The sequence below is a fragment of the Cyanidioschyzon merolae genome, chromosome 19 (genome assembly GCF_000091205.1).
Source record: "Cyanidioschyzon merolae strain 10D DNA, chromosome 19, complete genome".
NCBI classification, from domain to species: domain Eukaryota; phylum Rhodophyta; class Bangiophyceae; order Cyanidiales; family Cyanidiaceae; genus Cyanidioschyzon; species Cyanidioschyzon merolae.
Window position 1 is genome coordinate 92,336 of NC_010145.1, and position 17,210 is coordinate 109,545.

The window sequence follows — 17,210 nt, forward strand, 5'->3', positions numbered from 1 at the left end:
ACAACTTGGACCCAGAACGCCGGTTTCACCGGTCCGCAGAAGCCACCGTCTAACCGTGCAGTACGGAATCACACCAAACACGTTCAGAAGCGTGTTCACGAAGGCTTGGTTCGCGTCCTCTGCGATAACGCGTTTATCGCGAAGAAGAAGCGGAACCTGCGCTAACGATGATACTCGTCGATGCGTTACGCGGCTCGAGATACGGCTGGCATCCACGGGCGCAACGACAAGCCTCTTTACCTGGAAAAGTTTGTTGTGGAATGTCGGCGACGGTTTCCTCTTAAAACAAAGTGCTTGTTTCCTAGAGACTGCTGTCCGTCATTCGGGAGCGTGAGCTAGGCGTTACGTACCGCATACTCGCCAAGCACGAGTGTCGCTTGCTCGAACAGACACCGCTGGGCAGCGTCACGCTTCGTTGAACGGTCGGAAAAGCGGGCCCCTGTGAGACCAGCACCCGATTCACACACGTGCCCAGTGGGTCACGCTGGTGTGGCTATGGAGCATGCGAACAAGTCAGGCGTTCAGCGCTGGAAAGCGTTACCTCCGGCGGCTGACTCGGTTCTGGAGTGCATCGGGGGTACGCCGCTCGTACGGCTCTCGCGAGTTGAACGTGCGCTCGATGTTGCATGTAAGTTGTACGGCAAGTGTGAGTTCTTGAACGCTGGTGGAAGCGTGAAAGATCGCATCGCGGTCCGCATGCTTCTCGAAGCGGAACGACAGGGGCGAATCAAACCCGGTGACACGTTGATCGAGCCCACGAGTGGCAATACTGGCATCGGAATCGCCCTTGTTGCAGCTGTTCGGGGTTATCGCTGCATCATTACCATGCCAGAGAAGATGAGCGAGGAGAAGGTGAACATTCTCAAGCTTTTGGGCGCTGAAATCGTTCGCACACCCACTGAGGCAGCCTTCGACTCGCCCGATAGCCACATTTCAGTGGCGCGCAGGCTCACCGCTGAGATACCCAACTCTTTTATCCTGGACCAGTATCAGAACCCGGAGAATGTCTTGGCACATTATCACGGGACAGCTGCTGAAATTCTAGAGCAAGTTCCGGAAGGCCGAGTCGACGTGTTTGTGGCGGGTGCCGGCACCGGAGGCACCATCACCGGGTGCGCTCGTCGCTTCAAGGAGCAAGCGCCCGCCACCAAAATCGTTGGTGTAGATCCAGAGGGTTCCATCCTTGCCCAGCCGGAGGCACTGAATGCAAAAGGTGTCCATTCGTATGCGGTTGAAGGCATAGGATACGATTTCGTTCCGGGAGTTTTGGATCGCTCGCTGGTGGACCTCTGGGTGAAGACCAGTGATCGCGAGTCCTTCTGTGCTGCACGTCAACTGATAGCGCTCGAGGGGCTTCTGGTCGGTGGCTCAAGTGGAGCAGCACTCGTTGGGGCGTTACGCGCCCTCGACCAGTTAGACCTACGCCAACGCACTGATGTCGTGGTTGTGCTCATCCTGCCCGACAGTTGCCGTAACTATATGAGCAAATTCGTTTCAGATTCGTGGATGATGAAGCATGGATTTCTCGATGACGTGACGCCGCGAGAGCTTTGGGAAGCGTATCCGGTCTCTCGTTTGCCGCTGCAGGTCCCGGTCACCGTTTTGCCGTCGGTCAGCTGTGGAGACGCGGTCAAAGTGCTCGCTGAGAACGGCGTCGATCAGTTGCCCGTGGTGGCTGAAGGGGAGATTCTCGGTGTTGTGACGGAGGGCAACCTCATGGCGCAGCTTGTTTCAAAGCGCGTATCGCCGAACGATCCGGTTTCCAAGGTCATGTTTCGACAGTATGCGAGCATCACGCCGTCCACAACGTTGGGCGAACTCTCACGCCTTTTCAAATTCGATCATTTTGCGATTGTCTCAGCAGCGCAGCGGGAGTATCGAAATAACGGGGAATGTGTCCTGAAAAAGATCGTGCTAAGCGTCTGCACACCGATTGACCTGCTGAGCTTCCTCGTCAAGGCCGGATTTGAGCCTCCGGAGGCAGCGTCGTCGCAGTCACCAGTACCGTTGCGAACCCGTCGGCAGCATGAATCGAATCACGTCGATGCTTGCCTGAACGCGTAAGGTCCGCAAACGTGTCGACGGACGCCCGTAGGACTGCTCAGAGAGGCCATTCCACACGTCTTTTTCAAACTGATGGGTACACGTTTGCGTTGCAATGCGGTATCGCCGTCGGTCGAGTGATTCCTCAACCGCTCCGCATCGCTGCAGCGAGAGCTTCTCTTCGTGATGATATGTACGAACAGCGGGTCGCTCAATGAGCCAACATCATTACCGGCTGGAAAGGATTTTGCTTTCTCTGACGGGAAGCAGTGGATTGGCTGCTTCTGGGGCTATCGTCTGTGACGACGACGTGCTGATGCACGTTTCCAGAGAGCGGTACTGATCTCGAAACATGTCCGAATGGGCAGAACCGGTGCATGCTCCGGGAACAACGCGACTTTATGGTGCGACCTGGCCAAGTCGCTGCACATTCGGTGCTCTGAAAGAGCAGCACAGGCACAGCATTCGCTCTGGTCAAAACGCGATGCACCTTGTACGCATGGACGAGGTCTGCCAAGGAGAACGCGATGCGGTTGCGCTGTCTATGATGAACTGGCAAGAGCCGCCAGATGAGAGCCGATGCCGCGGGTGTGTTTCATGGCCATCGTGGCCCCGTGCGCCAGCTGCAGCGATGTACCCAGCACCGCAGCATGTGCCTGCAGGGTCCGGCTCGCAGAGTCGATCAGAACTGAATATGAGACGCGCGTCGTGGTCTAAAGCTCGTCGACACTAGGAGCATCTGCACGGGCGCTGTGGTGCCTCCACTGGTTACGGGCTTTTGTCAAGGATGTATGCAGGAGTTCCTGGTGTCAATCCATCGAATCTCTGTAGTAAATAACGCACTGTCATGCGATATTTGCACGCGACAGAGACATTCATCTGCAGGCAGAACGATCGGCATCGTTGTTCTTGTACTTGCATTGACCGTGGATGCCACTGGACGCTTTCCTGTGCAGCGTTGCGAAGCAAAAAGTGTCGCGTCGACGACAGCTGTGCGTTTGCAAGTACAGCGCTCGTTATGCATGCTCATTTTCTACGAATAGTGTGTGTTGAACCCCATGTGCTCTGGGCATATCGGGCATGATGCTGTGTCGACTACCACGCAGGAATATTCTTGGCGTGTCGCAGGTGCTGGGAATCCCGCCTAGTGTTTCTCTCGGATGACGTTGGGAGATTGACGTCGACGCCCAGGTCAACGAATCCTGACAGCTGATGAGCACGCCTGGGCCGCACCATAGAAATGTATGTGTAGGCGCAGGCTCTGGTGCCGTGCGGAATGGAGGAAGCGATGCGCTCCTCTCACAGATCATCGGCAGCGGAGCGTTCGTCGACCTTATTCGGACTGGAGTGATGAAGGGAGAGCGGCTGTGAGCAGTGCTCACATCTACGGGCTCTCACGGAGTGTTTCACTTGAAGCATGGATCGTTTCAACGGCCGTGTACGTGCTGCCTTGACAGATGCTGTGCATCGCTACCGTACGATGTGCCAGAAAATCCGGATGATGAGGACCAGGGACAAACTCGCGCGTGGACGCTCCGCAGAGGAGGCAATCGCGTTTGAAGAAAAAGGGATGGCGATGATGCACTTGAATCGGAGTTTTGTCTGCTGGAAAATACAGCGTATGGGACGTGTGATATCAGCGGTCTCGAGTCACGGAAAAGTGAGAGCGGAAAGGCAGCCTCCGTAGGAGCCGTGCTCTCTCGATCGGGGAACACCCAACTTGTCCGTCTTCAGTTTCGGGCTCCGACTCGATGGGGTACAAGAGGGCATCACACGCCAAAGCAACGAAGCATGCGCTGCGTTCAGCCGTAGCCGCAGGTTCCGCTCCTGCCCCGTTCACGTTTCACCGCTTCTGACGACGCTTATAAAGTCACGGGGGTGGTATCGAGCTGTGTTCTGCATATAATTTTCAAGACAAGGCGCCCGATTCCAAGTGCTCGGTGTCCAGACACCCGCCATATGAGTCAACGTGCATGCTGGTCGATGTCATCATCGGATATGTGCTCAATGAACTTTCCTATTTAGGTAGCTCGCAAACTCGACGGACGCAGCCCTTCATGCATTCAGAGTATACGCAATCCCAAGCGCCCATCCCTTCTGTAAGGACCAAGTTTACGGCGAGGACGCCAAAACGTTGCAGGAAATGCACGTGAACGGCTCCCGGTATAGGTGTGTACTGGACTCGTTGGAACGGAGCCGCTCGAACTGCCACATATCGTCTGCGAAAGTGAAACCGAAACACCGACTAGGTATGAGTCAGCGATATCTGAGGCGGCTTTGACACACGTAAGCCGCCTACGCAGCGCACGTCGCACTGTTGTGTTCGGGATGAAACTTCCCCAGCTGGGCTGGGTGGCACTCAGAGAGCCACCCAGTCTCGTTTACGCTATGAATATAGAATTGGTATCGGCGGGATCCGTATTCGTGCCTTCTAGAAGAGGCTGCGAAGCGGGTACGGCACCGGCGCAGGAATGGAGCGCATGCTTTTCCGCATATCGCGGAATAAAGCGAAACGGGTCCATTTTGCACACGCAGGCTGAACGATAGTCTTTCAAGTGAATCTCGTTTCATTCCCAGTTGCTGTGTATATTCGGCGGTCGAAACAAATATGAAATGAACACCATGGATCGTTGACGAATTGCCTGAAGGATATCTACACATCTTTACTGAACAATGCAAAGAGGGCTGCATTCCTCCTTCGGATTCGTCACACCACAGTACTCTGATGGTTGACGAGCACAGAAAGAAACAAGTAGATGCGCTGCATGCCAAAACCCGGTATTCACAAAGACTGTTTGCGGTCAATGGGAGACAACGACCTGTTGTTCACCTTACGGGAGATGAAAGCGACAATAGTAGCCACCATGGGCGTCTCTGTTTCTCGACAGCTCATTCGTATGGTCTCGAAAACACTGGGATACAATCGCAAAAAAAGAGTCCTTGTTCAACCACGGCCATTTTCCACCGAAATCGCAACCACAACAAAGATCCTGAAAAGTCACTACCGGTATGAAGCAGAGGGACGTGGGTTTGTTTTTTTTCCAGTCGGTGAAACTTCCTTCGGACGAAACGATCGGTGCGTATATGGGTATTCAGGGGCGATGGGCGCCCGGTCTACGTACGATCGAAGTCGAAGAGAACGAGGATAACATCGTCTGCTCTAGCTGCAATGGATTCATTTGGTGGCCACAGTTTCGTTCGCAGAGAAGCCACATACCATAGCACCCTTTTCGTCGATTCATTGAAGACTGTTCTTCGACGCCTCACGGGGTCCTTCTATTAAGCAACCTAGTGTTTGACCATTCCAGTGGCGTTCCAGCTTTTGCGGATTCTATCTGGTAATATAGCTGCTTTTCATTTCTCCGCACACTCTGTGGTTCATGCCCATCGAAGCACCGTAAGCTGTCTTATAACGTAATGATCGCTCCACTGGGCGAATCACTGATGCGTTTAGTACACGGTAACACTCCGAGGCACGTGCTGTCTTTGTTTCGCAAACCCTTCTCCTTCCGGGAAGGTCCTCGTCCAAGGGCATAGAGAACTGCGTTTATTTCGAAGAAATAAGAAACCTGAGGGGCGAGCTGAGGTGTGCGCACTTTACCAGGTCGCGTTTGAGAAACCCCAGCGCAGCGCTTTGGCGATAGAAACGCACGCGGAGCTGGCGGAGCACCAAATGGCACAGAGGGCACGCGTTCGAGGACTCCCTGCATTGGTGACTTCAACCAGTGGTAATACATGGAAGGAGTTCTTGAACTGAGACTTCAACGCTGCAATTAATAGCAGAAGATATGCGATACTGAAGATGAAACCCACGGAGCTGACGTGATCCAGCTTTGTGGAGCAGCATCTCAAGGTCGAATTGCATCAGGAGAAGTTGATGCCAGTGGTAGGTGGCCAGTCAAAAAACGCTGGGAGGCGTCTATGAGAAGGTGGATATATGTACCCTACATGGTGGTGGGGCATTATTTGTTTCACTGACTGTAGCGTATTGGTCACTTTTCACTGTCATGAACGACAGGAACTTTTGCGTGCCTCTTCTGTGACTGCTTCCTTTTCCTCGATCCCCGATCTGTGGATTTCAATACGCAGGTCTCGCTTGTCGATCCAGCTCCGCTATCAAAGAATTTGACGCCCAGAGTGAAGCTCCCGTCTATGCTTCGCTTGGCATTGTCGATCTCTGTGTATACAGCGTCGGTGCGACCCTCGAAGCGCTTGCTCGTCCGTATGGTCAAGTGTTCCCAGGGGTGTCCAGTGCACCTCCTCCTCCTCAGAGCGCCGTCCTGCCGAACGTTAACGCTTGCTATGTCGCTCGGTACATGCCCCTGACTGATACGGAACGCTGCCATCGGCGCCCGCACTCCGCTCCCGAGTCCGATGCCGTACCCTACGACCACGAGCTTGTTCTGGGCAACGCTCTCGGCGAGTGCGCTACCCGACGCACACGAGAGCGCTCACTGTCCCATTCAAAAACGTGTTTGTGGGAAGCGGTGTCGCTCATGGTGAATAAGCACCGAGCGGGAAATCCAGGATACGGAACAAGTCGAGCGATATCGATCCGTCTCTGCGCTCTTCGAATAATACCTTGTCGCGTTTTTTTGCACTGGAAGCGAATGCTGCGATGGCTCAAGCCCAAGTCCGAGACCTTTCCTATGGAGAGAAAAGAGGCAGGGAGCGTCGAAGAGCGTGTCCTCTGACAGGTATGATGCTGCTCGGGATTGTCGATTTATCGATTGCTACAAAGAAGGGCGGATTTTTCAACTAGAAGGATATCCATCGTCTGACGAAACAAGTTCTGTAAACTTTCTGAACGAGCTTGTGAACAAATCGTTGAAGACGCCGTGGAGGTGTTTCCTCGACAATCCAGCAGCGCGCATAGCAGCGCGCGCGAGTTGCCTTGAAACAGAAAGATCGATGACTTGGAGAATATTTAATTGCTTCAATTTACACATCATGAATGGAGAAGACTATAGTCTTCTCCATATGCATTGCATCGCGATATCACATAAATGACAAAATTTTGTCCGAGAACGTCGCATATTGCCTTTTATTCCGATGACGTGACAAACTCCAACGACGAAGAGGCCAATGATCTACATCGAAAAGACGACCGAGAATTCCAAATTTTCGTGCGAATCGGTAAATACCCTATTCCTACACATCGAACGTTGAGGATGTGCATCCAAAACAAGTTCGGAAAGAAACCTCAAGGCGGGAGCGAACCATGGAGTTCAGGGCTCCACGTTCATCCAACAGAGATGCAGGCTGGGAAGCGGTTGCACCAGGTCGTCTGCAGAGCCTGCCCCATGCTCTCTTCAAATCGAATGTTTAAATCGACTGACAGATACGCAGCAGCCGCACTCCGTTACCAGAAGCGAGACGCTCTAGCCGCCATAGAGTATGCGCATCGACTGCGTGGAAAACCTTGTGATCCTGGAAGTCCTTGAGTATTCGTTGTATTTCGTCGCTGTGAAACCGCGGTATTTCCTGGATCACTGGTTGCAAATTCGACGGAAGTTCCTGGTCCACCCATCGGGCAGCCTGACTGCCGTCAGGGTCCCGCTGCATTGCCGGTGTTGGTCGGTGCAGAACAGAGCCCACAACGCGAGACGCCCGCACACGTCCGAGGCCCCGAGCGCTGGTCTCCGCGCATAGCACCAGTCCACGTCGCATTCGAGCCCCGAAGCGCGTAAACATGTTCCATGCGTTCAGCGGACGAAGGCTACGAAGCGCACTGGCATGCAAGAAACGTCCCTTTTTCTGCGGATGCCGAATGCTCGTGAGTGCATTCAACAAATTCCAATCATCGATTGCAAAGAGCACAGGAACCTGTCGGACACATTGAAGTTGGCGCAGAAAAAGCCGATAAGTCCGACCAAAGGCATCCAGGTTCAACTCGGCGAGCTCACCTTCCAGTCGGCGGCCAGATTGCAAGCAGGCATCCACCAGTCCCAACAGGTTGGTATGCTGATCAGTAGACGTGGCGGTCTGGCGCGCCACATCTCCGTCCCGCGCTTCATCATCGAGGTCACTCTCCCGAAGCAGTTGCTCCGTAGGAAGACAGGTAATGGATTCCAGCGTTCGGGCATGGACCTGGCGACACGCCTGCAGGCTGTCAAGCACCAGACGAGCCTGATCGAAGAAAAGAGGTTCGCGCAACAAGCTCGCACTCCGTGCACCTCGAGGTCGCGGTGTTAGAACCACGTCACAAGAGTCGCGTTCATGTAGCCAGTGGTACAGGTTTGGCAGATAGAACACCAGCCAGTCCTGCTCACGAGCTCGCTCGACAGCGTGAAATAGACTCGTGCTCTTCCCGGAACCTGGTGGGCCACGAAGCAGCACACATCGCGTACCTTGCCAGAGCGGATCAGATCGCTCTTGAACCAGCTTCCACACGTCTGCGTCTGCCTGACGCCAAAGCAGTTTCAGGGCAGTTTTCGTTTCTGTACTGTGCCGTTTGCTGGCGTCTGCGCCGTGGACCTCCGTCCAACGAGCGAGCACCCCTTTGGGCCAAGCCTCCGGAACCAGACGGTGACTCAACACTCGAAACTCATTAACAACAGCTGGGGTATGATACAAACGACCAAGCAGCAGACACGTGCTGAACACTGGCCTGCAAGCCCGCATGAACAGCTTGAAGCTTGGTGCTCAGGGAGCGTTCCCCGGAACGTATACTTGCCCAGTATTGCTGGGGCCGCCTCGCCAGTCGCCCCACGAGCACCGGGACCCTGCGTTGCGATGTTGCGATCCCCGGGGAGCATTACTGAATGAGAGCAAACAAGGATCACCCAGCGCGAAGCTGTAAACGGTATCTAGGAAAGCCCCGGGTCGTCCGTTCATGACCTTGTCCACTTCATGGCGCGTAAAGCAGACATCCTTCAGGAGAACATGAGGCGCTGACGCGAGCCTGCCGCTGGTCGAGTCTGCCAGAGGGCCTAGCGCGCTGCTGCGAGCGTTTCACGCGGGCACCAGGGCTTTTCGATAGACTTGAGGACGTCGGCTGGAAGCAAGTCTGCCAGTGATGGACACGAGGTGAGTGCATGAGATGTGCGAGTATGCCAACTCAAGCTGGAGCTGTTTCAGAGACAACCCAGACGACATATTTTCCATGGAATAGATGCAATAATCTGGATGCGCATACAACATCAGCTGTTTCAGAATATGGAGGAAATGGGTCCAGCGCGCTCCCTCGGGCGTACATACGAACATTTGGGTCACTTTTCACTGTCATGAACGACACGAACTTTTGCGTGCCTCTTCTGTGACTGCTTCCTTTTCCTCGATCCCCGATCTGTGGATTTCAATACGCAGGTCTCGCTTGTCGATCCAGCTCCGCTGTCAAAGAATTTGACGCCCAGAGTGAAGCTCCCGTCTATGCTTCGCTTGGCATTGTCGATCTCTGTGTATACAGCGTCGGTGCGACCCTCGAAGCGCTTGCTCGTCCGTATGGTCAAGTGTTCCCAGGGGTGTCCAGTGCACCTCCTCCTCCTCAGAGCGCCGTCCTGCCGAACGTGAACGCTTGCTATGTCGCTCGGTACATGCCCCTGACTGATACGGAACGCTGCCATCGGCGCCCGCACTCCGCTCCCGAGTCCGATGCCGTACCCTACGACCACGAGCTTGTTCTGGGCAACGCTCTCGGCGAGTGCGCTACCCGATGCACACGAGCGCGCTCACTGTCCCATTCAAAAACGTGTTCGTGGGAAGCGGTGTCGCTCATGGTGCATAAGCACCGAGCGGGAAATCCAGGATACGGAACAAGTCGAGCGATATCGATCCGTCTCTGCGCTCTTCGAATAATACCTTGTCGCGTTTTTTTGCACTGGAAGCGAATGCTGCGATGGCTCAAGCCCAAGTCCGAGACCTTTCCTATGGAGAGAAAAGAGGCAGGGAGCGTCGAAGAGCGTGTCCTCTGACAGGTATGATGCTGCTCGGGATTGTCGATTTGTCGATTGCTACAAAGCGAAGAGTCATCGACTTTTCGGAAAACATCGGTTAATTGGCCTGATAGATTCACAGATCTTTCATCATGATCACTGAGACGAGACTCCAAGGGATAGGTCGATGTTTGTCCTCGTCAATGTCGCAGCGCGAATTGTTGCTCCCGCAAGCTGCCCTGAGACAGAGGGATAAAAAACTACATGTACGCATGATTTCAGCATGCTACAAGTAATAAAAGGAGCATAAATGAGACTTGTTCATAGCAACTGACGAAACATATCTGCTACTTACATAAACCTCGTTCAAGATCAGCGCGAGTCACCGCAATGCTCGTGATGCTACGAAATCCAGCGGCAACGCGTCGAATGAGTCACGCTGAAAAGACAACTGCGAATCCTAAATCTACGTAAACATCTGTCATTTCGATGCTGTACACATAGAAAAAAACCCGGAAAACCTTCGTACAGGAGCAGAGTAAGCATTTCCGCGTTCTATATGCATCCGTAACCAGTGTCGCACGCCCATCGCTCGTGCAAACATCGTGCCACAGTAGACCGCAGACACAGATGCTCCAGGTTGAAGACGCTCACCTACACTACATGCAGTGCTTCATATTACCAGATCCATAAAATATTTAGGGAAGGGCTCGGATACCTCACCGCAGGTTCATGAACCTGCGTAGAGCTCATAGAGAGCGCATGGCAAGGGGCATCGATCCCGTGGACGCTGGCGTCCGCTGCGGATGTCCTGCACGTGAGGCACCGGCAACGCGTTCCGTGCTGAAGCGCCAGCACAAACGTCCGTTGACGCTGAGCTGTATCATGTTCTCGGGACGGAGAGAGCGTGACCCAGCAGAACCCAGAGATCAGCTTCAAGGAGATAGCTATTATACAGAAGCCGGTAGCACGGAGCAGAACCCGCTTGTCGACCTGGACCTTGTGCGCAGTCGCCGTTTGGCGCGGTTTACCACCAAGTCGACGGCAGCGGACTCGTCGGGTGCTGTCGCTGAAACTTCTGCAACTGCTGGGCAGCACTCGAGCCGACCGGCTTGTGAGCGACCAGAGAATAAAACTGGGACTGAAGAGCGAGTCTTGCATCGGGCGGAAAGTGAAAAAGCACCGAGTGTGGAAGCGTGCCCGGCACCACAACGAAAAGCAGCCCCGGCTGTTTCTGAAAAGGAACTCGTGCACCAGAGCCTCTTGCGCATTTTGAATCTCTCGAGTGCGGAACTAGAAGAAATCTGGGCGAGAGCTGGTGTCGCTGCGTCGCAAGCGCCGACGCACCTAACCGTTGCTGAACTCGATACGGTGCTGGCGGAACGACTCCAGGATCCTCGCATCGTAGATGCGCTCTCCTACTTGATACTTTGCTACCAACGACTCCGTCAGGAGCTGGCCTCAATCCAAGCGGCTCGTTCACAGGTGTTGCGTGAGAGCCTGGGCAATGCGCTACCGCTTGTTGTGACCTATGCGCGAACATGTCTCTGGGAGCCGCACCTCTTCGTCTCAGGTCGTCGTTGGCCAGCGGAGAGCGCTCCACACGAGGCTGCCGCATTATGGCTCGTGGAGCAGTTTCAAAAACAGCAGATACCAGCAGAGGGCGATGCAGCAATCCTGCCACCAGCCATGTACGCGGACCTGGTGCACTGGTGGGCTCGCGACGCACCCGACGAACTCGAGCAACTGTTTCCAGTATTCTTTCGTGGCCTGGTGGAAAGCGCTCGTGCGGAACTGGATCAGATTTTTCTGCAGAGGTCACAGCTGTCATGTTTACGAGCTTTGGGAAGCGCGCTAGAGCCGCATGAGGCCTTGAACGCATTCGTGTCGATGGCGGATTTCGTTGCAGTGGATACCCGAAACAACGTCCGGTCGCTTCTTGGGCCATTCCTGACACCAACAGCTCTACACTATGAGGACGATCGCGTTTCAAGGGCGCTCTTGCCGAACAACGTATCAACCGAAAGCGAGACCGCTGAGCGGGACGCGATCTCGGCTGTGCAGTGGTCTCTGGACACGCTACGCGACGGCTTGTACCGGCTCTTGATGCGACTTTTGCGCGCTGGACCGTATCCTCGTGAGCGAGTTCTCACCTGGCTGGCGAACCAGCTTAACCAGAATCGGGAAAGGATGAAACTGCAGGCCGCAACCGCAGAAACATGCACGGACGGGTACATGCTGAACCTTACGGATGTCCTGCTGCGCCTTGCAGCGCCTTTTGCTGACCCGCGCTCCCCCAAACTGCAGTCCATTCCAATCAAATGTCTATACGATCATCATCGAATCCGCTTGGCGGAGCAGGAGACGCGCGTCGGATGCGATTATGCGGAAGCGCAGCGTCTACAAGCCGACTATTTGCAGCAGCAGCAGCAGCAGCAGGCCGGGAATCCCTACGCATTCATTCCCGAATGTTTTTTCCTGACGACGCGTGCACTTCAGCTCACATATCTGCCATTTTTGCAGTATTATCGAGAGGAAATCTTGCATCAACTGCAGCGGCTTGAAGAGATGCGCGAGGAACTGAATCTCGCGCAACAGCAACAGCAGCAGCAACCGGTATCTTCGATGCAGCAACTGGAACAACAGCTGATGCGAAGCCAGTGTGAGCGAGCCATCGCCGGTCTCCGACGTGATCGCCAATCCTGCCTCTTCTATTTGTTCGATAGCGGCTCACTGGATCGTCTTTTGCAATTTTTAGCTGCGCTGGCGGCATACATCATGCAAATAGCAGGTTTTGCCGGACGCTTACCGCTGCCTGCTCAGGATGCGGCTTCTGTACCCCGGGAGTACGCCTTGTTACCCGAGTCAATTTTTGAGCTGCTGGCTGAGGTGCTCCAATCGATCGTACAGCTGCGCTTGCCCGTGCCGCTGACCACGGTGGGCGCCCTCTTTCCCCAGTTTGTAGAGTTCGCTACCATGCTGCTTTCGAATACGTTCTACTTGCGGAACATACATATCCGCGCACGCTACGCTGAATGGCTCGCACAAATGTTCCCGGCGATAGGGAACGAGCTGCGCCATGCGCTCGGAGCAGTGCATCTACCGCCCGAATTCGAGGCCGCTTTTCTCGGCAATGAACAGGTCGTTGAGAATCTGCCACCAGCTCTGATGCAGCTCTATATCGATGTGGAGCGTACTGGAACGCATACACAGTTCTTCGACAAGTTCTCGATGCGATTCTACATGAGTGAGGTACTGGTGGCCATGTGGCGGGTCCCGGCGTATGCGCGTGTGCTCCGACGCCTCGCCTCGACGCGAGAGGGACTTTTCGTACATTTCAGCAATATGCTCTTTAATGATGCCAATTTCTTGCTTGATGAGTCGTTGCAAGCCCTGGCAGAAATCCACGAACTCGAGCGGCTTCTAGAGCCGAATTCGATACAGGGTCAGGCTCTGGAGCCGCAGGCTCGCGAAGAGAAACGCAAGCGCCTGCTTCAGTTGCAGCGTCAGGCCAAGTCGTTCAACCAGCTTGCCAACAGCAGTATTCGCTTGATGGTGACGCTAACCGAGGAGGTGCGGCAGCCGTTTTTGCGACCGGAACTGCTGGATCGTCTAACGAACATGCTGAACTATTTCTTGGTGGCACTTTGCGGGCCGCGTTGCGAGAACCTCGTTGTTCAGGAGCGTCATCGGTACGAATGGGAACCGCGCCAGCTATTATCCCAGATCCTGCGGATTTATCTGTCGATGCACGATCCGCTTCGGGATCGTGACGGCACCAGACGCTTCTGTTGCTCAATAGCAGCTGACGGGCGCTCGTATCGACCGGAGGTTTTCGAGCGGGCGGCGCAGATAGCTGCAACGCGGGGCCTCTTGACGCCTGCCGAGTGCCAACGATTTCACGAACTCGTCGAGTCCGTGGCGATCTGTGCTAAGGAGCTTGTTGCCGAGGATGAGGAGCTCAGCGAAGCACCCGACGAATTCCTAGATCCGATTCTGGCAACCCTGATGCAGGATCCCGTCATGTTGCCATCGAGTCGCAAAATCGTGGATCGCTCGACCATCGTGCGACATTTGTTGAGCGATCCGCACGATCCATTCAACAGACAACCGCTGAGAATAGAGGACGTGATCCCGCAACCAGCGCTCAAAGAACAGATTACGAGCTGGCTACAAGAGAGACAGGGAACGCGGCGTGTCTCGTGAGCGGGTCTGCTGCTGCTGCTGCTGCTGCTGCTGCTCCTATATCGGCGAGCGCGCGTACTGGACGAGATATCTGGTTTCGGGGAGCTCGCTGCCACTGCGATACACTAAGCTGATCCGACCTGCGTAAACTGACCGAGAAAATGGAGCAACGGCACACCATGATCGTCGACAAATGGACCGGACAGATCGTCTCCGGTGTTGATACACGGCGCTCTCGTGAATCTGGATTCCTGACCTGGACCGCACGAGTGCGCTGTTCCAGGCGGGATTCCCATGCCCTCTCACCTGGCTACTGTTTTTTCTCATCGCAAGTCTTCGGCGTTTCCGTACAGTGCCCAAACGGAGTACGAAACGATGACCACGAAACTTTGCTCGATACAAAGCCAGTCGTCGCTCCAAAAGCACACGGCGATGCCGGGTATTGATCCAAGCGTCCAAGTCCGGATGCGGAAGGAGCTCGTGTGTATTGCTGCAGGTGGAATCTCGATATTGCAAGCATCTCACCTGTTATTGCCTCGCGGTGTGAGGTTCGCTCAGCTTAGCATACACCATGCGGTGCATCGTTTGGTTTCACGCGATGCCTCGCTTCCAGCCTCAGCGCGCAACGCTCCTCGAGATGTGTGTACGTCATCCTAAACGCATCGATGGGAATCGAATACCATCGATGCCTGTTCTCGTTGCACACTCTAGGCGAAGGAGCTGGTGTGTTAACTTTTTTTGGGAACCGTGCGCCCTGCTCCGTACGCTACTACGAGCCTCTGACTCTGGTCCTCCGTGAGGGCGCTCATCTGATTAAAAAAGTTGGCGAATGCAAGCCGTTTCCCTTTGCACAAGTTCAGTCGCTGACGAGCCCACCTGGGCTTTGTATACTCTTTCCGTAGCGCCTCGTCATGAGCAGCTTGAGTTCCCGTGGATTCCCGAAAAGCTTCAAAGGCCGCTTTGCGGCCCGTCAGTTTGTTCATCGCTTCCAGATGCTTCTTCATTCCTGAATTCCACGTCTCACTCTGTTTCCTTGCATTCATTATACCCGATTCTTGGTGATACCTCGCTCTTGAGAACTTTCAAAGACGCATGCCTTTCTGAAGTAAGTTGCCGTCGATACCATCTTTCGCACACTTGCGTGCAGCAATGGTTACGATCTTCGTGTTCTCGGGGCGAAGAGCAACGACAAATTCGTTCTCCTACGGGTTATACGTTCCAGGATCTGCCTCCTTTTTTTCTTCATGTTCCGCCAAGGGCGACAACAAAGACGCATTAGGTCGATCCACCTTCAAGCGCCTGTAGTGAATGCATGTGGACACTCCATCGATATCGAACATCCCCGTGAATACCTTTTGCTTGCTGATTTTGAGACGTTTGAAATTGAAGATGTTCTTCCAGTACGTCTCCCGGTTTTCGCCGGTGAAGTCCTCCCTGCTAACATAGAACTCGGGACAGATCTGCTTCATGATTCCATGAAGGATTCTGGAGTCGATACTCACAAAATGTGACCTGATGTTGCACAACAGAACGATGTTGAAGCGCTTCCCCGTTAGGAAAGCCTTCCGTCTCTCCCACTCTTCATTTTTTCTCGACACGCCTCCTTTTCGGCCTTGCGTTCGAGTTCTCGATTCAAAAACACGAAATAGCGTAGCACGAGGTGATAGCATCTTTCTTCATCTTTTATCATATCTGATCCCTGTTCTGTTGGGTTGACAAGCCCCGAGACCGCACGGTGCTCTTGAAAAGCCGCACGGATCACAGAAGCTTCATTCTTTCTCCTGGCTGATGCCTTCTTGTTGACGAATTCGATCTCCTGTTTATTCCTACAATTCTTCGTGATGCCGTTGATGATGGCCCATATCGTTTTGCGAGAGAGGCCCGGGTAGAGTGCAAACACGGCGCGTATCACGAAACGTTCGATATTCACGATCATATGGTTCCTCGGGCTCGTGGGGTATCTCATCGCCCCGTATTCGGAAATACGCGAGTCACCCCTGTATCCAGTACCGTCGAAGCGGTATTTGGCGTGATTTTCGTGGAGGGCATGCACTCGCTCATTTTTCGTCGACGCGTCCCCTGTGCCAACCATCAGGTGACGAATAAAGTTCATGTTGAGAAACTCTTCCGAAACCTCGACTGTTTTGATGTCCGTCACGTCGTGATACATCCCCTGCACCAAATGCATCAGCCCTGAAGAAGCCTCACGAACACTCATGGAGTACGAATCGACATGGTTTCTGATGGATTCTCGCAACGTTTCCTTCTACGAGTCCTTGATAGGTCCAAGAGGACAGGCTTTCACAACCATATCGTCGTGCTGTCGTCATTCTGGGAGCTTCTGACATTGGACCTCCCGATTTTGCCTCTTCCTTTTGTCTTGCACTTCTGCGCTTGGTACTTTTGTTCGTTTTTTCTTATGCGGCAGCTGGCGGCACCTGCCCTCCAGGATCCTTCATTTCCGTGTCCAGGACTTTCCTTTGCTATTTTTTTGAAAAAAAAACGCACATTGAACGCTTCTGTTATGAAACACGTAAAATCACTTGAATACACTAATGTGAACGTTGAAAGACGATTGAATTGAAACACTATAATTTGCAATGACTTGAACGCAGATGCAACTTGTACGTCGAAGCGACAAGTCGACGAACGGTCAGGATCGCGTTACATTTCAACGGCGACATGCGTGTCGCGTCTCGTGAAGGCCTGATCTCCCAGGTGCGCATATCGAACCTACTATATAGAATAAAGAGCAGAGACTCTAGATTCACCCGCAAATATGAATAGCCATATTTCTTTCCCCTCTACGATACACGTTAAACGCGGGAAAAGTTTCTTTATTGCGGATAGTTTGCTTCATAGGCGATGGGTCCCGCGAACCGGACGAGTCTGTCGAGGATGTGCTTCATGCGACTCTGCAGTACCGAGCGCTGTAGTGAGACCCCAGCAGCTCGTCGGCAACGCAGTCTATTCTGGGACTAGGGCCAGTTAGGCTGCGTCTGTGCGTCACCCTGGTCGCGGTGGACTCCTAGTATATCGCTTCGCGCTGCCACAGGAAGTACGCCAGTCCGCGCGGGTTTCAGGCTCCTAGAATGATAATGTATACCG

At 53.9% G+C, this 17,210-nt stretch overlaps 3 protein-coding genes and 1 non-coding gene across 4 annotated transcripts, besides 2 other annotated features; 3 read left to right on the top strand and 1 right to left on the bottom strand.

The window, feature by feature from the left end:
* Positions 1–495: 495 nt before the first annotated feature.
* Positions 496–2,064, top strand: CYME_CMS037C (cystathionine beta-synthase; the record flags this gene model as incomplete). The annotated part of the gene is made up of 1 exon (XM_005538665.1): positions 496–2,064. The coding sequence occupies one exon, from the start codon at positions 496–498 to the stop codon at positions 2,062–2,064; it is 1,569 nt and encodes a 522-aa protein (XP_005538722.1).
* A 1,328-nt stretch (positions 2,065–3,392) lies between these two features.
* CYME_CMS038T lies at positions 3,393–5,196 on the top strand. The gene has a single exon (XR_002461649.1). It is a non-coding gene; the product is annotated as a hypothetical transcript (transcript).
* Positions 4,104–5,656: a sequence feature (possible transcribed region).
* A 1,712-nt stretch (positions 5,657–7,368) lies between these two features.
* On the bottom strand, positions 7,369–8,667 carry CYME_CMS040C (hypothetical protein; the record flags this gene model as incomplete). The annotated part of the gene is made up of 1 exon (XM_005538666.1): positions 7,369–8,667. The coding sequence occupies one exon, from the start codon at positions 8,665–8,667 to the stop codon at positions 7,369–7,371; it is 1,299 nt and encodes a 432-aa protein (XP_005538723.1).
* A 1,982-nt stretch (positions 8,668–10,649) lies between these two features.
* Positions 10,650–14,123, top strand: CYME_CMS041C (ubiquitin conjugation factor E4 B; the record flags this gene model as incomplete). The annotated part of the gene is made up of 1 exon (XM_005538667.1): positions 10,650–14,123. One exon carries the CDS (start codon positions 10,650–10,652, stop codon positions 14,121–14,123), a length of 3,474 nt encoding a protein of 1,157 aa, XP_005538724.1.
* Positions 14,124–14,836: 713 nt separating this feature from the next.
* Positions 14,837–17,210: part of a sequence feature (repetitive element) that runs on past the window's edge.